Source organism: Carlito syrichta, unplaced genomic scaffold (genome assembly GCF_000164805.1).
Source record: "Carlito syrichta isolate Samal-C Ts95f unplaced genomic scaffold, Tarsius_syrichta-2.0.1 Scaffold303038, whole genome shotgun sequence".
Classification (NCBI taxonomy): domain Eukaryota; kingdom Metazoa; phylum Chordata; class Mammalia; order Primates; family Tarsiidae; genus Carlito; species Carlito syrichta.
This window is the reverse complement of record NW_007247134.1, coordinates 638449-658386: the sequence shown is the minus strand read 5'-3', so window position 1 is coordinate 658386 and position 19938 is coordinate 638449. Positions and strand designations below refer to the sequence as shown.

Sequence of the window (19938 nt, the reverse complement as noted above, 5' to 3'; positions counted from 1 at the left end):
TGATCATGCCACTGTACTCCAGCCTGGGCAACAGAATGAATCCTGACTCAAAAAAAAAAAAAAAAATACACAAGAGAGTCTTCTTACTTTCCAATGTGTTGTAAAACATTTTCAAGTCACATCTACTCACTCAAATCTGTGTCTGGAATGATCAAGACTAATTTCTTAAAGCAGTTTCCTCTAGTTCATTTCTCCTTTTTCTGAGGACTAAGGGTGCACTTTTTTTCTATCTGTATTTCTTTGACTCTGAAAAACACTCATTAATGGAGCATCTCATACTGTAATTAACAGTTTTGTATCACATGAAAAATTACTTGGAGCCAGAGAATTTTTGTGCTGGAGGAGACCTTAATGATCACCCAAGTCCAAGGTCTTTTTTTTTCTTTTCTTTTCTTTTTTTTTTCTCCAGAACAGAAAACAGAGACCAGAAGTAGTTAAGGGATTTGTGCAAGCTCATACAGCCAGTGTGTTGCCTTCCTTGATATCGACTTCCTGACTAATTTTTCTCTCTTTTGCCCTCTGGTTTCTTTACCATGCTCAGTTCTGCCAGGAGGACATCTCCCTAGTCATGTCTTCGGCCCCGCGCCCTCTGGGCACTTGTTTTCATTGCTCAGCTTCATCCAACCAGCATATCTAGCACCCTCCACGCCCTGCCCTGCCCTTGAGCTGCCTACGACCTCAAACATATTAAAAAATATTTTCAAACTGAATATAATACCTTCTAGTCATCCCCAAATCTGTGCTCTAAAAATCTCCTGTAATTAACTCTCTTATGATTTATCTCATATGAGTCCATGGCAACCCCATGCTCCAGGCAGCTAGACTAAAATAAACCTCTAGTCTTGGATTTGGGTTTTCCTGTCCTCCACAAATCCTGTATCTTATGGTTAGGAAGCCCTATAGATTCTGCCTCCAATTTTTTTTTTTAACTCTGTCCTCATCTTTCAATTCCCCTATCATTTTAGGCCCTCTTAATCTCTAGGTTGAGATATTTTAGAAGCCTTCTAAACCACCTTCTCTGTATGCAGTCTTTTCTTCCCAGCCTCTCTTGTCCTACAGATTAAACTAGGTTCGGGTCTGGGAGACACATCCTAAAGGTGGTCCAAGGATATTCTGAACCAAAACTGGAGGAAATTATTGTCCAGAGGGTTGCTGAGATTGGACAACAGGGAAACTGAATTTGTCCACGCTGGAGGGCAGGACTGGTAGTGAGTGAGCATGGGTGCCCTTTATGTGGGGCCTGATTCATCTTTCTGGGGACAGGGACAGTTCCAACAGGCTCTTGAAACTCAGCCAATTTCTTTGTACCAAGAGGATGCATTTTCCTTCTGTTCCAGTGCTTTTATTGCTCTGTCTTGTGTTATCCCGAGTTGTGCAAATCTATTTCTCCCACACTGATTGTCTTTGAGGAACAAATGCAAATTCTACTCCTCTCTGTGTCTCCTCTAAAACCCAGTTCAGGGAAGGAGTAGTGACCTTGGAGCCCAGCAGCCTGGGCTCATGTCCTAGCTTAGCTACTAATCTGAACAGGTTATTTAGGGTGTTCTGCATGTTAGGGAATCTGTTAAAAAAAATTATTGTAAGAATTAAATAATCTATGGAAAATGCTTCTTTTGGCATACAGCAAGCTCTTAATTAATTGTTCATTGATTGCAACGACTTGGATGGATTTGGAGTTTTACCACAGAAACAAAGATTTACCACAGAAACAAAGTACAGAGTACCACAATTTTTCACTCATAAACGGACCTTGAACAATTATCATAATACTGTAAGAAAGGGATTGGCAGTAGTGGAAAACTGTCAAGGGAGGGGGGTGGGATTGGCAGCTGAGGGAAACTGCTAGGGGAGGGAGGGGCATTCCTCATCAACAAGGGTACCTGCATAATCAACATTTGTATACTTAACCCTGAATTGTACCCCACATCTTTATAATAAAAAAAAAATTGTTCATTGAATTAAGTCAAACTTGATACTTTCAGTTCTTAACTAATCTGAATTGAAATTTTTACTGTGATATTGTGTCATTATTTATAAAGTTCAGAATTTAAACAAATAGAAGAATCCTGCCCTCATTTGTAAGGATTTAGAAGTAGAAGTTCTAGCTGGGCTTGGTGGCTCAGCCTGTAATCCCGCGCCTTTGGGAGGCTGAGGTGAGTGGATTGCCTGAGCCCGCAGGTTCGAGACCCGCCTGGGCAGTGAGACCTCATCTCTACAATAAATCAAAAAATCAGCTAGACATGGTAGCGCATGCCTGTAATTCCGGCTACTTGGAAGGCTGAGGTGGAAGGATCGCCGGAGACCAGCAGGTCGAGGCTGCGGTGGCCGGGAGTGGCCACTGCACTCCAGTCTGGGCGACAGAGTGAGACTCCAACTCAAAAAAAAAAGAAGTTCTACTTTTGGTGTTGTGTGGATTTCTTCCTCCAGTAATTTAGGCCCGAATTAATGTCAGTTGTATCATTTTCCTTAAGGGTTTTATGCATGTGAGCAGTGGGGTCTGTCACATCATGATTAATTCACCTAAGAAAGGCTATCTCAGATCGGTCCTTTTCAAAGTCATTACAAGTGAAACTCTCTAAGGTTTCCCCATTTTATTTCCAAGTAGCTGGCCTGCAGGCAAAACTTTGAATTGGTAAGTTATATTTACAAATTCTTATACTACAATTTTTGTGGAAATGCCTCAGGTGCACAGTGAACTGCAGTTAAAGGGGACTGAGCTCCAATGAAACTGCCCACTGTCCAGTGGAAAGAAGGATCATGGCCCTGTCAAAGTAGAGCATCCCTTAGTATCAGATAATTTATGAGGAAGGTTCTAGACATTTACATTTCAGGGATGAGCATTTTATAAGACTCAAGGGCTCTATGCACAGTTGTTACTGGTGCAAGAAAAAGGTCACATCTTCTCTGAGCCTTCTGTGACTTACTAACCTTGTATTTTAGTAGCCTTTCTTCCGGGAGTCCATTTCCTTCCATCATTTTGGCTTTAGAGATAGATCAGGGCTCCTATAACTGAAACCCAAAATAACATCTTAAAGAAGATGGAGGGTTTTTTTTTCCTCTTACACAAAACTGTCAGAGGTCCCTAGCTCAGTGGTGAACATGGTAACTAAGAGGTGTTACACACTTGGGTTCTTTGTGTGTTGATCCACCCATCGCTAGGGTACGGACCTCACATTGTCCAAGATGGCTCACCACTACCACAGTCACGTTCCCAATCGCTTCCTTCATGGGAAGGAGCAAGGGGGAAGAAGAATGGCAGGCATGTGTTTCTTCCATTTAAGGTCACCATCTGGAAGTTGCACACATCTTGGCCACTCACATCCTGTTGGCCAGCCCAGTTCATAAGATCATACTGGTGGGGTGAGAGGCTGAGAAATGTTGCCTTTATTCTAGGTGGTTATGTCCAGTTATTACTTGGGTTTCTGATACTACAGGACAAAAAAAGGAAAGTAGAAACAAGAAAACATCTACCTCTGCCACACTAGTGACCTGAAAATGCAGCTGTTGTGGGTAATTTGGAGCTCCTACTGGGAGAAAAAATAGAAAGCAATGATTAAAAACAGCTTTGTGGGTTATTTGCCTTAGAGTTCTGACTCCGTCAAGAATGCCATTCTATTTTGCCTTGGCAGTGAGAAATTAGGGTTTTTTAAATTTTTATTTTAAATTATAACATTTTCTCATTCCCAAAGTAATAACCAGATAATTATAGAAAACTTAGAAAATACAGGCAAACCAAATGAAGGCAATTAAAATGCCCACTTTTTAGCAGTTTAGGCTTTATGAGCAAAAAGGGGAGAGTTGAAACCCTGAGAATGTGTCCACTCTTTGAGGCAGGTAGAGAAACGAGGAAACAACGGCTAAACTTCAGAAAAATTCCAGAGTGGAAGGATGAGGCCGCAAAAGAGTAGTTAAGACACTTTCCAGAACACTTGATGACCATGGTGAAAGACTTTTGGCATACTGGTCAGTTTATCACATACAATGCAATGCTTGGAGATATGATTTGCTTGGTAAATGCCACTATAGTGTTACTAATAACCATTCAGGTATTCCTAGAATGCTCAGAGAGTTAACAATAGAATCAAGGGCGGGGTGCGGTGGCTCACACCTATCATCTCAGCACTTTGGGAGGCTGAGGTGAGAGGATTGTCTGAGCCCGAGCAACTTGGGGAGCCCTTATCTCTACAATAAATAAAAAAATTATCCAGGCATGGTGGCACATGCTACTTGGAAGGCTGAGGCAGAAGGATCACCTGAGCCCAGCAGGTGGAGGCTGCAGTGGCCATGAGTGTGCCACTGCACTCCAGCCTGGGTGACAGAGTGAGACTCTGATTGGAAAAAAAAAAATCAGAAGAAATCAATGCCTAGGACTTTGGACATTGGGTCCCATAGTGTTCCTGCATATAGTGAACCATTTGCTGCCAAGGTATAGTCTCTGCTTTTCCATGCACTGTCTTAGGATGTTGACCCAGAATAAGATTCACAACTATCAGTGAATCCCAAATTTAACAACCATGAGAATAAATGAGAGCAAGAGATTTGTTGGTTTAAACCTGTTTTACAAGTGGGGGGAATTGTTCTATTAAACCCTGTTTGAGGCCAAGTGTGGTGGCTCATGCCTGTAATCCCAGCGCTTTGGGAGGTGGAGGTAACAGGATTGCCTGAGTCCAGCAGCTTGAGACTAGCCTGGGCAACATAGCAAGGCCTCATCTCTACACTAAATCAAAATATTGGCCAGGCATGGAGGCACATGCCTGCAGTTCCAGCTGCTTGGAAGGCTGAGGCAGAAGGATCGCCTGAGCCCGCAGGTTGAGGATATGGTAGCCGTGAGTGTGCCACTGCACTCCAGCCTGGGTGACAGAGTGCGACTCAAAAAAAGGGGGAAAAAAGAAAGAAAAAGGACACCTTATGAAAATAAATAAATTTCTATGAAATCAATTTTTGAGCTGAAAAACAGGAAGCCATTTCTTAATGATTCCACATATAGGTTCCAGGTACCTTGGCCAAAAAGTCTTTGGCTGAACCTAGTGGTGACAATAATGACTTTGTCCCGGATGAAACCCTCAGTTTCTGGGTTGGCCAAGTGAGTCATGATCGGTGTGGTGATGACTTTGCAGTTGTGCTTGTGAACATTATTCCTTAGCCCATCTTGAAATCAGCAGTTTCTGACAGCATCGCCAAGGCTGGCTCTGAAAATATACCAAAAGACTTTGAAAAGTAATGACTCTTTCATTATTTTCTTTATCTTCTCTTATTACAAAATCAGTCCGTGCTTATTACAGAAGAATCAGACGACACTCAGAAAAAGAACGTGAGGAACATGTTTTCTCTCACTCACCTACAAAGAACCACTTGTCAATACCCGGTGAATACCTAACTTAGACTTTATAATTTTAATGTAATAATAAATATTGCTACTTCTATGTGTATAAGTATATGCCATAGGCATAATTTTACTGTATTTTATTTTTTGCAAAGATAATATCAAATCTTTTTCAACGCATTATATTTTTCCTTATGCTCCAGAGACGATCAGCTTCTCATCTGAATTGGGAAGGAGGGAGAAGGTAGCCAGCAAATAGGATCATGGTTGAAGAGGTAGAAAACTTATTTAGGGAAGTCAGGAAAGAGAGAAATTGGGTAGAAGAGGTGGAGTGTATAGCATCGACCTAGTTGCAAAAAGGAAGTCAATCCGAGGTTCTTATCTCCAAAAGCCCTCTGGACTCCGGCTGTTTGTCTGCTGAGTACCTTGACCCTGTGAGTCTGAAGCACACGGATATGCCACGAGAGACAGAAAATCAGCACGCAAAGGTGACCACTGGTGTTCTCCACCTTGGGGCTTGCACTGTTGTCGGCCTCTCCTGTGAGTTCCTGGGCCGGCTTTCAGTAAGCAGTCAGAGATCCAGTCATATACATTTAGTCACTGAGATGGACATTGTGTGGATTGTAGGGAGGTGGGATGCTTCAGTAGCCTGAGAGGGTTTCATTTCCGCTGCTAGTCAGTAAGACCAACTTTGAGTAGGAGTGTATGTGAAAACACAGATGGTTGAGACACTGGTCTCCGTATTGCTGTCAGTGAGCACTGGCTGCTTCCCACTTAAAGCCAGGCCTGGTGGGAGTCTGTGATGGGAGCTGCTTGCTTCCAACTCGCCGGCTCTTCAGTACTCGATATCCTTCAGGTGGGCTCAGTGTGGGGGACACAGTCGGAAAAACAGCAGATTTCTTGTCACATTTTCTGTTGCACTTGGTGTATACCAGCACGTATAAGCTCTTTATACATTTTAATTCATTGAACCCTCACCCCAAGCCTCTGATGGGAACTATTACTGTTCCATTTTTTAGATGAGGAGATTGAATGAGAAGGACTTGATGTCAATTATCTAAAACCCACAGCTGGGAAGTCACAGCGTCTGGGTTCAAACCCCGAAAATACATCCCCAAAGTCCAGAGCCCTAACCTCCAGGTGTTCTGTCCTTTGAGTAGGCATATGATAAATATCTGTTGAATAAAAAAATTATTGCTTACAGCCTTGTTGGAATATATACCTTCTGGCTGTTGCCTGAGCCCCATCTAAGAATAACCTTCCCATACCAACTTTCTAATTTGTTTCTGTAGTTCAAACAGCTAAAACCCAGATGATGCCATAATCAAGGTTTCAATGATTAGAGGAACGACTTCAACTATATTGTTTCCTCATTTGATTACTGTGTGTGTGAGCACATTGCAAAATATCCATATAAAATCTACCATTTCAGCCATACTTTGGTATAAAATTCAGTAGCATTAAGTACATTCACATTGTTCTGTCACCACCGCTATCCACCTCCAGAACTTTTTCATCTTCCCAAACTGAAGATGTCTCTATAAACTGGCTACTCTAGATTCCTAAGATGAGTAGGATCATACAGTGTTTGTCCTTCATGTCTGGCTTATTTCACTTAGCATACTGTCTTCCAGGTTTATCTATGTGGTAGCATGTGTCAGAATTTCCTTTCTTTTTAAGGCTGAACTGTATTCCATCCTAGGTGTATACAGTAAATCCTCTACACACAAATTAGTTCTGTTCCAAGATTGTGTTCATAAATCCAATTCATTCATAAGCCCAACAAAGTTAGCCTAGGAACCCAACTAGCACAATTGGCTATATAGTACCAGCGGCATCACTGCTGCTCTTATGCTTGCTTCTAGATACCCTGAGCTTGAAATGAAGATACTGTACTACTTACTGTGCTCTGTACAGTGCTGTATAGGAAAGTACACAAAAGCACAACCACTTGTAGAGGATGCATGCACATGACAATATACACCAGATACATAAACTAACTTATGTGATTGGACATGCAAACACATGTTCACATCTCTGAAAGTTCACAACTTGAAGGTTCATATGTAGGGGATTTACTGTATACCACATTTTGTTTATCTATTCATCCACTGGTGGGCACTTGGGTTATTTCTACCTTTTGGCTATCATGGATAATGCTGCTGTGAACATTAGTGTCTGTCCAAGTCCCTGCATTCCATTCTTTTGAGTAGTACCCGGTAGTGGAGTTACTGGATCGAATGGTGAGTCTGTGTTAATTTTTTTGAGGAGCCACCATACTGTTTTCCTCACTTGAACTTGACCTTCAATGATGTGTGTATACTAGCAAGTTATACCCACCATGATTCTGATGATTCTTTTCATATTGTCACTGAAATTTGGTGATAACAAGCTTATATATGGATGAGTAAGTGGGTGGGTTTGGATTTTTGTTTTGTTGTTAGTTTGCTTTCAGTGGCTGCTGTAGTAACCGTGATACTATTACATTTGTCTGAAAGAAGCACCTTTTCTGGTTAAAAAGCGTGCTCCAATGGGAGATGAGCTACTTTATTCAGCTCTGTTCTCGGGGCATCTGGTATAAAATTCTAATAGTTCTCACAGTCATGCAAGGCTCAATAAAGATTTCAGCAAAGGAAGAAGGTTAAAAGGAAGAAAGAAAATCTTCCTCACTTTGAAGAACTTTACAAAGAAATTCAGAACCAAAACCCCCAGTCTCTTAAAATTAGCCCCAAAGGACCCTATTGCGTGTACTTCCTGGCAAAAGTCTCCTACGGATTCTCTTTCAGGAATGCCACAGCTTGGCTGGAATGATGAAAATAGATCACACAGGTTGGTTTCTCCCGTTTTCAGTTGCATATGTCTTCATTTAAGACTGAGTCATTGAAGAGGTGAGGTGAGGAAGCCACTATCCCGCTTGCCTTAAGAAGCCATCTGGAGGGGCTGGTTGCTTTGGAATGAGATAGTAACATTGAGGGTATGCTTTGAAAACATTTGGGAACTCTTTGCCACACCAGGCTTATCTACTGGTAGGAAGTTTCCACTTGGTTCTTTGGCCTGGTGTCCCAGAGTTTGGAACTTCTCGGGTATGGTTTTCTAGTAGAATATATCCCCACATCTTGCAGTGTAGACTACCTGCTTGCAGTTGGGAAGGGAACTGGAAGTCTACCGTCTTGTGAGACTTTCAGACCATCTTGCTGTGTTCTGGTCCCCACTGTCCTTAAGAGCTGTTGCCTCCAATTTCCAAGACTTGCTGAGCTGCAGGGAGGATTAACCTGCTTCTCCACGGTCACCTTCTCGGGAAGCACGTGAGTTTGAAGCTACTCCACTCTGCAAAATCACTCCCCATGCACCCATCCATTTGCTGGGTTATATATTTTGGTTTAGCGTTAGAGAAGTCTCCTAAATCCATGGGGAACGGGGCTTGCATTTTTGTTTCTTGTTTTCATTATTTGGGGCGAACTTGTAAAAGAAGAAAAGAATAAAAATACGGTTTTCATCATCTTGAAATCGGAAGTTTCTTTCCCTCCCTTACCCCCCTCCTTTTTGTTTTTAGAAGAAGAGATATATCTGCCCTTGAATAAGAAGTAGAAAAAGGAGATAAGTCATAAGATGAAAGCCACTGGAAAGAGTTGCTTTTGCTGTTTGCTTGCTGGGTTCGTAAAGCTGCAGCGAGAATACTACAGAGGGTGCCCAAAAAATGTATACACATTTTGAGAAAGGAAAAAAGCTATTAAAATTGTAATCTCAACATATACCAGTAACAAAAGATGAATACAAGTGACCTCTGACTTCTGCAATTACAAGAGGTGCTTAAAGTGATTACCGTCAGCGTCCAGATACTTTTGATGATGGTGAACTACTTTTGCTGTGCGAGGTCTCCTGGATCTTCCCTTGTGCACATCACACACAGTACCATGTGTTTCAAACTTATTACGAATGCATGCAATTGTCAGGCATGTTGGAGATTCTTTTGCATACTCATACCTCCATTGTCATACGTCACAGCACTCTTGAATTTCAAATACCACTTCAAAACGGTCTTGTGCTCCTCAAAGGACAGCCATGCTTCCACCATTTTCTTTGACTGTCTTTCCTGTCGCATGGTGACACTAGCTTGATTAACGCCATCTTTTGAGTGAATATCCTACTACACATTGCTACTGTAATTCAATTCAATGTCGAAAAATAATACATAGATAATATCTCTTAAAATGTGTGGATTTTTTTTGGCACCTCCGGTATTCTGACCCCAAATCAGGCCCTGTGCTAGACACCTTTATTATGTTACCTGTAATCCTGGCAAATATCCTGTAACGCAGATATGATTTATTCATGTTTACCCATGAGGAATGAGGAATCTGGAGCTCAGCAGATTTCAGGAGCATGCCTAAGACCACATCCTTAGTTATTTAAACACCAGAGTCAGATTGGCTTGACTCTAAAACCGGTGCTTCACCTACTACATATGGCTTAACATCGATAACTCTAAAATACTCTAAAAATACAACTTTCTCTCTCATTTAAAAAAAAAAAGGTGATATACATGGTGTTTGAATAGGCAGCTATGCAAGAGAAACCCCAAGTCAATCTTGGGAAATTTTATCGTTTACATTTTTTTTTTTACATTTACATTTACCCTTTACATTCAAAGACCTGAATGTAAAACCTCAAACTATAAGGATCTTAGAAAGCGCAGGAGACACCTTTATGAAAATTGGAACTGGGAACCAATTCCTATTCAGAACCCTGAAGGCCAATACCTTAAGAAATAAAATAGACAAGTGGGACCTCATCAAATTAACGAGCTTCTGCAAAGCAAAAGAAACCATCAAGAGAGCAGGGAGACAGCCCACAGAATGGGAAAATATATTTGCCAACTGTTTATCTGACAAAGGCCTAACATCTAGGATCTACAAGGAACTCAAATGTGCCAAAAGGAAAAAAACAAGCAGCCCCTTTAAAAAGTAGGCAAAAGAGCCAGGCTCGGTGGCTCAGTCTGTAATCCGTGCTTTGGGAGGCTGAAGTGAGTGGATTGCCTGAGCCTGTGGGTTTGTGGGTTCGAGACCCGCCTGGGCAACTTGGCGAGACCTCATCTCTACAATTAAAAAAAGGGGGGGGGCAAAAGATATGAATAGACACTTGCAACTTGGATAGATTTGGAGTCAATCACACTCAGTGACCTATCACAGAAACAAAGAACTGAGTTCCATATGCTCTCACTCGTTCGGTGAACTTGAACAATTATAATGCTATAAGAAAGCGATGAAACTGTCGGGGGGGGTGGGACTGGTAGTTGAGGGAAACTGCTAGGGGAGGGAGGGGCATATCTCATCAACAACGGTACCTGCATGATCAATGTTTGTGTACCTAACCCTGAATTGTACCCCACATCTTTATAATAAATAAATTAATCAAAATACAAATTAATTAATTTTTAAAAGGTGATATACATGATGTTTGAATAGGCAGCTATGCAAGAGAAACCCCAAGTCAGTCTTGGGAAATTTTACCCTTGCATTGCAGCGTTTAAATAGTGATCTACTAAATCACTTGTCCTCTCAAAGTCCCTCCTAGTCCTCTTGTTCTACAGGGAATATTTTTAAATATTCTTTTCTAGACTGTAATGATCAGTGGACAGTTTGATGACGTTATCTCTGTTATCATCATTTTCCTGATTTAGTTTTTCCTTCCAAAACTCTCACACACACCTGGCTGGTGGGATGTATTTTCTGGCTGCACCATTTTTATTTATGATTTTTTTTACATGTGTTAATATCCAGAGACACCCAGGGGAAACCTCCACAGGCCTTCTTGATTACCAGATGTCACCCTTTCTATGTAACCATCTAATCACCACTTCCCCTTGCCAAGCTATGAGAAAAGTACTTGTCTTTGGAAAACCAAGCTGCAACACATGAAACGTATTAAGAACAACTCCAGAATCCACATGAGCTTTCCCCATCTTAGTTTGTTTTTCTTAAAGATAAAAACCACACAGCAGTGTTTCTAGTTAGGTCTAACAAGTGCCCATGCTTACATAACTTGATTTCACTTTGGCTGTCTCAACTTCGTTACACATAAATTATGTTGTAAGTAATCTTTGAAACAGTATAGCCTATGCAGCCAATGTTTATTTTTTTAATACTTCAGAGCGTTTTATTATTTATTTTAAATGGTGACTTATGATTGATGGGTGTTTTAACATGCAAAAAAAGCATTCCCAGGAATTTTAGAGAAGACAGAAGGATGCACTAGAGTCTCAGTATTCCTTCCCTTGAGAAGGTCAATCATGCAATTAAGAATAAACCAAGAGGAAATTAAGTCTTCGCTAAGCAGGTATTTAAATAAGGCATGCCCATCCTGGAACCCAGATCTTCTCCTGACACAGCGCTACCACCTTTTGGTATGTACACAGATTGCTTCATTGTCATTTAATTTCATGAAAAGGCAATTGACAGGTTGCTTCTGACTCCACTGTGTGGACAGTCCTAAGCTCTTGAAATGCTCATAAAGGTCAAAGTGCCCATTTAATGTCTTGGATGTGGAAAGAGATTGTAAGAATCATCTTCATTTGTATGAACTTGAAAACGCCATCGAACATCTCAGAGGTTATGTCTTAGATGCAACATTTAAATAGAAACAGACAAATAAAACCGTATGTTTCAGTGTGGTGTTAGATTTGAGTCTTGAGTATCAAAAACACATGTTTTTTTTCCCCTGAATCCAACTTTCACACGAATCACTGGGGTCTCAAACCATCTAGTGCTCTGTCCTTTCTCTTACAACTTTCTGTAGGACAGCCTCAAGTAATACAGTAAGTAATAATTATAAAGCCAGTCTTCTTTCTGGTTGTTAGGAGCTTAAGCTTTTTTACATCATGAGAAAATAGGCAGAGTGTTATTTCATGGAATGTAAAGGTGGATACTATGTCCCTGTTATAATCTCATCTGTCGTCATAAATTTCTATGACGTTTCTCTTAACATGCAAAATTATAATTTAGTTGGAAATGTTGGGAAATTATGTCTAATGAGAAAACTCTGGACATTGCCACATGTTATTCATATTAGTAAATCAGATGGATGAATAGATGGATGGATAGATGGTTTCCTTCTAACATAAAATATGCTGTCAAATTAATCCATATTCAAGTGCAGACAGGTACATGCAGTGGTGAGAACCTTAGCTATTTCACTCATTTGTTTCAAGAGCATTCCAAGTGCCACTGTTTTTGCAGTGAAAGTCCATTTTGTGTGCTTTTAAAGTCAGAGATCTACCATAGGTGGGCTGCAAGTTGGATATGTTTCAGGGAGAGGAAGGCGTGGTGTTGCTGTATCCAATTAGGCTTCAGAATTTTCTCTGACCAAATTTGACTTTTTAAAAATTGATGTATTTGTCATAACTATTACACAAAACTTATAAATTATGGATTTCATAAAATTTTTATAAATTTTGTTTCAAGAGGAGATGACTTAAGTTTCTCCAAGTGAACGGTAATCCACCTAGCTGACAAGTGCACATAAATTAATTTGACCAATACAGGTTTAACTCCCTAATCCAAAAATTGGAAATGTTTTCAAAGGAAATGCCTGTTGGTATATTTCAGATTTTCAGTTTTGGGGTTGAGGATGCTTAACCGGTGAGCCTTCTGGGAATATTCCAAAATTAAAAAACCAAAATCCAAAATAGTTCGTATCCTAAGCCTTTTGGATAAGGGATACTCAAACTGTTCTATAGTTAGATTATGCTAATTTGAAGAAGTAGAAAATGATGTTAATTTTTAAAAGTAACATGTGGTACAAAAAATCTAAGTGTATCAAAATTCTTAGACAGAAGGCCTTATCTAAAGTGGTTCTGACCATTCAATGAAGCTGGAAATTTGCTTTAGGACACAGATAATGTCTAATTTCCCAAATCAGTGGATTGTGCTTCACTATAACTTACAAACGGCACGTTCACACAGTTGCCAGGTAGGCTGAAGAGCACGTGTGATTCCCATCTCGTAGACTATATTTAACTTATTCAGTTTCTCTTTATCCCTTGTCCATATTCAATAGCAATAACCTTGAATTTGATTATCTTTGTAGTTCCAAAGGAATCCTTTTTTTTAAAAATGGTAGTTTAAACTTTGTAGTCAACTTAAAATATCTTGGGATATATTCTTGACTTTTGCAGATCCACTCATCCTGGTTAATTCTCTCAACCTCTCGTGGATGACGGTGAAACTGGTGAAAGGAAGCTTCTAGGGAATCTAGTTGGGAGGGAAGGGAAGGGGAAAGTAATGGAACCAGGAGACAGTGGAGACACAGAGGGAACGTTAGACCCAGCAGTGTCAACACTGTACTATTTTACATAAAATATACAAACTTTGCAACTTCTGTTATTTTTTTCCCTACAGTTGTCCTATTTATTTCTTCTACATTCACTGTGAACCCTGGGACGCAATGTTATCATTTTTGCTTTAAAAACTTAGCAAAAAAGTCCTTTATATGTATCCAGATATTTGCTATTTATGATATTCTTTATTTCCTCCTAATGATTCGCATTTCCCTCTGGGGTCATTTCCCTTGAACCTGAAGAACTCTCTTTAGCATGTCTTGTAGTGTAGGTCTGCTGATAGTGAATTTTTAGTTTTTTTAAATCTGAAATGTCTGCATTTCATCTTCTTTCTTGAAGGACATTTTTACTGGATGTAGGATTCTGGGTTGAACAAGTTTATTTTCTCAGACTTAAAATATGTCATACCGCTGGCTCCTAGTGACTGTAGTTTTTTATAAGAAGCACATGATCCTTAAAATCATCCTTTCCCTGTGTATATAATGCATCATTTTTCTCTATCTACTTTCAGGATTTTATCTTTCGTTTGAGCAGTGTGTCTATGATGGGGCTTGCTAAACTTCTTTAATCTGTAAAGTTATGTCTTTCACTAAATTTGGGAAGTTTGCAGCCATTGCTTTTTCTTAAACATTTTTCTATGTTTACTCTCTCCTCACCTTCTGGAATTCCAAATATTGTACATTACACCTTTGATATTAGCTCACAAGTCCCTGCATCTTTGTTCATTTAAGTCTTTTTTCTCTTTCTTCAAATTGGGTGTTACTGTTGATTGTATTTTCAAAATCCCTAATATTCAGCATCACCTCTCTATTTTTCTGTTAAACACATTCAGCGGGTTTTTAAATTTTTCAAATATATTCCTCAGTTCTAGAATTTCCATCTTGTTATTTTTATAGTTTCTCTGATGAGATTTCCTTTTGGATGCATCACAGGCGTATTTTTCTTCATCGAACAAGCTTGTTCAACCCAGAATCCTACAGCCAGAAAAATTTCCTTCAAGAACAAAGCTGAGATATAGACACTTCAGATTAAATAGCTACTTTGAAGTCTGATCGTTCCAGCATGTGGGTTTTCTGGGAGACTGCAGCATTGATAGTCTTCTCTCTCTTGAGAATGGGTCGCATTTTTGCATGTTATGTTGTGGAGACGCCGCGTGTGGCTGTCTTCAGGTGGGCAGTGAAGTTGGTTAGACTAAACTCTGGCCTGTGATAGGTTGCCACTCAAGTCCTTATCCAACCCCAGTGTCTTTAGCTGGGTGCTTTGTTATCTGCTCCTCCCACACGTGGCTTAGAGGCCAGCCAGAGACTTGGGCAGAGTTTAAATGCAGGATTGGAGCTCTCATTCTCTAGCATTCTCCATTTCAGGATTTCCCCTCAATTTCTCATGGTTTGGGGTTGCCCAGGTTTTGTCTTTTGTTCAGACCAAAAAGTATGGCTGGTTGCCTATCAAAGTCTGATCTTCCCAGACACGGCCACTGTGATCTCGCAGGCTGAAGCCTAAAAGCAGAAAACTTATCCTGTGTCAGTCCCTTGTTCAAAATTTCAACTCCTTTCCCAAATCTACCTACTTGTATTTCCTATCCAGAGCCTTCAAGTAGCTCTTTTCTTCTGTTTTGTCCAGATTGTATAGTTGTTATCTGCAGGAAGCTTGGTCTTTTAGGAGTTAAAACCTCTATGCCACAGGCATAATCTCTCCAGCGGAGATGTGAATTTTGAACTGATGAAACCATCTCTCAACCTCAGGCAGAGGAGTAAGTCTTGAAAATTTATGTTAGGAATTGCCTATGTGCTATATTTTAAGTTTAAATCATTTAGGTACCTTTAAGTACCTTGGTACAGGGGTAAAAAAACAAAAATCATTCCAATGAGAATCAAAAAGCTTGGGCTCTAGTCCCGGTCTTGATAACAGTCGGCTACCTAATTAGTATTACGTTATAATCAGCTAATTATTAGTACAGTTAGTTAATTGTTATAATTAGCAAGTTGTGTGACTCCTTAGCCTGTAGAATTAGGGACCTGGCCAGCCCTAAAGATCCTTTTCTTATTTGCATCCAACAGTTCTTTACTTAATATAGGCATCTTGAAGTCTCAAAGTTAATTAATTCACTCTATAGGATTTAAAGGGTAGATTTTATATGTGGCAGAAAGGATATCCTGGTATTAGAAGATGTGGTCATGTAGTATTGATAAGTTTTCCTTTTTTAAAAAAAGGTATTTCAATAGATTTAGGGGGTACAAATAGTTTTTGGTTACATGATTCCATTGTATAGTGGCAAAGAAATTTGGGCTTTAGGTTACCCATCACTTCCACCTGTGCCCATTGTACCTGATAGGTGATTTTTCATGCCTCCATTCCTCCTCCCCCAACCCCTTCTGAGGCTCCAGTGTCCATTACAAGGTTTTCTATGTCTTTGCAGATCCTTAGTGTAACTCTCACTGATAGGTGAGAATATGTGGTATTTGGTTTTCTGTTTCTATGTTAGTTCACTTAGGATGATGTTCCCCAGCTCCATCCAAGTTGGAGTAAAAGAAATTATTTCATCCCTTTTGATGGCTGAAAGGTATTCTGTATATATACCACATATTCACTATCCACTGATCAACTGATGGAAATTTGGGTTGATTGCACATCGTTGCAATTGTGAATTGTGTTTTAATGAACATGTGAGTGTAGGTGTCTTTTTTATGTAACGACCTCGGTTCCTTTGGGTTGGTACCTAGTAGTGGGACTGCTGGATCAAATGACAGATCTACTTTTAGTTCTTTGAGAAATCGCCGTACTGATTTCCATGGAAGTTATACTAATTTACACTTCTGCCAACAATGTATAAATGTTCCTTTTTCACCACATCTGTGCCAGCATCGATTGTTTTTTATTATTTTTTAAAATAATGGTCATTCTGACTGGTGTAAGGTAGCATCTTATTGTGGTTTTAATTCGCATTTCCCTGCTGATGGCGATGCTGAGCATTTTTTTCTTATGTTTGTTGGCCATTTGTGTATCTTCTTTTGAGAGATGTCTGTTCATGTCATTTGCCCATTTTTTAATGGGGTCATTTGGTTGTTTCTTGCTGATTTGTTTGAGTTCTTCGTAGATTCTGGATATTAGTCCTTTGTCAGATGTGTAGTTTGCAAATACCTTCTCCCATTCTGTAGGTTGCCTGTTTGCTCGGTTGATTATTTATTTTGCTGTGCAGAATTCTTTTAGTTTAATTAAGGGCCACTTATTTTTGTTTTAGTTGCATTTGCTTCAGGGGGTTTAGTCATCAATTCTTTGCCTAGGCCAATGTCCCAAAGAGTTTTTCCTAGGTTACAACTTTTATGGACTTTTCAGGTCTGATGTCTAAGTCGTTATCTATCTTGTGTTAATTTTTGTAAATGGGGAGAGCTAGGGACCAAGTTTTATTTTTCGGCACACAGCTATCTCTTTTTCCCAGCACCATTTGTTGAATAGGGTTTCTTTTCCCTGGTGTATGTTTTTATCTGCTTTGTCAAAGATCAGTTGGTTGTAGGTATTCTGTTCCACTGATCCATATGTCTGCTCTTATACCAGTGCCATGCTATCTTGGTTTTTACAACCTTGCATAATTTAAAGTCAGGTAATGTGATGCGTCTAGCTTTGATCTTTTTGCTTAGGATTGCTTTGGCTATTCTGGCTCTTTTTTGGTTCCATATGAATTTTAGAATTGTTTTTTCTAATTCTGTGGAAAATGATGTTGGTAGTTTCATGGGGATCACATTGATTTGGCAGTGACTTTGGGTAATGTGGGTCATTTTTAGCAATGTTGATTCCTCCAATCCATGAGCATGAGATGTTTCTCCATTTATTTGTGTTCTCTACAATTTCTTTCATCGGTGTTTTGTACTTCTTCTTGTAGAGATCTTTCACTCCTTGGTTTTATATATTCCTAGGTATTTCTGGCTTTTTGGCTGCTATTGCAAATGGAATTGAGTTCTTGATTTGATTCTCAGCTTGGTCACTCATTAGCAGTGAGGTTTGACTGCACAGAGACCACGATAAATCAATTGCTTGCAAACTCATATTAAAACCCAATCAGTGAGTGGCAAGGGAGTCGATATACTTCCAGTGTACAGCTGCATCTGGTGGCAGGCTTTAAGTCAGAATCCAACACTTATTCTAGTCCATGTGTGGCCCACTCATTATTTTATTTACCTCTTCCATCCACACCTCTTTCCTGCACTGTGCGCTTGTCTCAGTCACAGTTTTGATAAGCCCATAAGCTAACCCTAGCCAAAATGAGTAAAAGACAAATATCACTGGAGAGCTTTTTTAAAAAGGGGGAAAGACCTAATGATGAGACAGTAGAAGACTCTAAGACTGCCAGCAAAAAGAAAGTTGCATTTAAAAGAAATTACCAAGAGTCCTACTTAAATTACAGCTTTATTGCATTCTCCAAGCCCACTTTGTATGATATGTGTTGACCAGCTATCTAACAAAGCCACGAAACCTTCATAACTGTTTTGTCAGCAGGAGACCAAGCACCCTGCACTAAAAGACAAGCCTTTGGAGTTTTTCAAAAGAAAAAAATGAAGAGGAAGAACAGAAGCAACTATTGGAGGCCACTATGTCACCAAATGTGTCCGCAACTGAGAGTATCCTCCTTACTGGCTAACCACATTGCTAAAGCGAAGAAGCGTTTCACAATTGGTGAAGAGTTCATCCCACCTGCTGCTAAGGACATTTGCCATGAACATTTAGGAGAGGCTGCAGTTCAGAAGGTGGCACGTGTTCCTCTTTTGGCTAGCATCATCACTTGATGAATTGATGAAATAGCAAAGGATATCCAGGCACAATTGCTAGAGAGGACTAATGAGTCATGGTGCACAGTCCAGGTTGATGAGTTTACTGATGTTAACAAGGCTTGTTTTTGTGTGATCTATGTTTCAGGAGGATATGCATGAGGATATGCGGTGTGTACTTTTGTTGCCAACCAGTACCACAGCTGCAGAACTATTCAAGTCTTTGAGTGATTACATATCAGGAAAATTGAATTGGCCATTTTGTGTTGGTATATGCACAGACAGAGTGGCTGTCATGACTGGGTGGCTTTCTGGTTTCACTACTCAAGTCAAAGAGGTCACTTCTGAATATGAGTTTACGCACTGTGTCATCCATAGAGAAATGCTGGATAGCCGAAAGATGTCACCTGAACTTAACAATGTTATGCAGGATGAGATTAAAATTATCAACCCCATTAAAGTACATGCCCTTAACTCACATCTGTTCATGCAGCTCTGTGAAGAGATGGATGGAGAGCACACATGTCTTCTCTTATACACAGATGTGAGATGGCTTTCAAAAGGTAGATTGCTGGCCAGAGTTTTTGAGTTATGAAAGCTACTCCAGAGATTTCCTGTGGAAAAACAGTCACCACTGACAGCACTCTTCAGTGACACAGAATGGGTTGCAAAACTTGCTTACTCGTGTGACATATTCAACCTGCTTAATGAACTCAATCTGTCGCTTTACAGGAGAACAACAACTGTGTTGAAGACGGCAGATAAAGTGACTCCATTCAAAGCCAAACTGGAATTATGGGGGCAAGGAGTGAACACTGGGACTTTTGACATGTTTCCAACATTAGCAGAGACTTTAAAAGAGACTGAGTCAGGGCCTTTTTTTCTCCCAGCTGGTGCATGATCACCTAGCTCAGCTTTCAGAAGAGTTTGAGCATTACTTCCCAACTACAAAAGACCCCTGAACTGGGAAGAAATGGATCTGCAACTCATTTGTAAATAAGCCAGGTGAATCGACTTTGTCCATGGTAGAAGATCAACTACTTGAGATTGCAAATGACGGTGGCCTTAAAAGTATGTTTGAGATAACTTCACATCTCCATACATTCTGGATGAAAGTCAAGACAGAATATCCTGAGATTGCCGCAAAAGCACTGAAAAGCTTATTTCTATTTCCAACATCTTACCTTTGTGAAGCAGGGTTTTCTGCAGTGACTAATCAAAATGAAACTAGAGTAGATTTGATATAAGCGACACACTTCGGGTGTCACTATCTTCCATCACCCTCAGATAGGACTGTCTAGTTGCAGGAAAACGAGTTCAGGGCTCCCACTGATTCTGCATCATGGTGAGTTGTATAATTATTTCATTATATACAACAATGCAATAATAATAGAAATAAAGTTCACAATAATGATGTGCTTGAATCATCCCGAAACCATCCCACTCCCTGCCCTCTGGTCTGTGGAAAAATTGTCTTCCATGAAACCTGTCCCTGATGCCAAAAAGGTTGGGGACTGCTG

General features: G+C 40.0%; 1 protein-coding gene across 1 annotated transcript in view; it reads left to right on the top strand.

Moving 5' to 3' along the window:
- The window catches only part of CCBE1 (collagen and calcium binding EGF domains 1), an 82305-nt gene that overhangs the window by 13616 nt on the left and 48751 nt on the right, over positions 1-19938 (top strand). The window contains exons 2-4 of the mRNA XM_021712071.1: positions 5144-5217; positions 5715-5886; positions 8546-8628. Coding sequence (XP_021567746.1) covers positions 5144-5217; positions 5715-5886; positions 8546-8628 — 329 coding nt within the window. The remainder of the gene's footprint in view (positions 1-5143; positions 5218-5714; positions 5887-8545; positions 8629-19938) is intronic.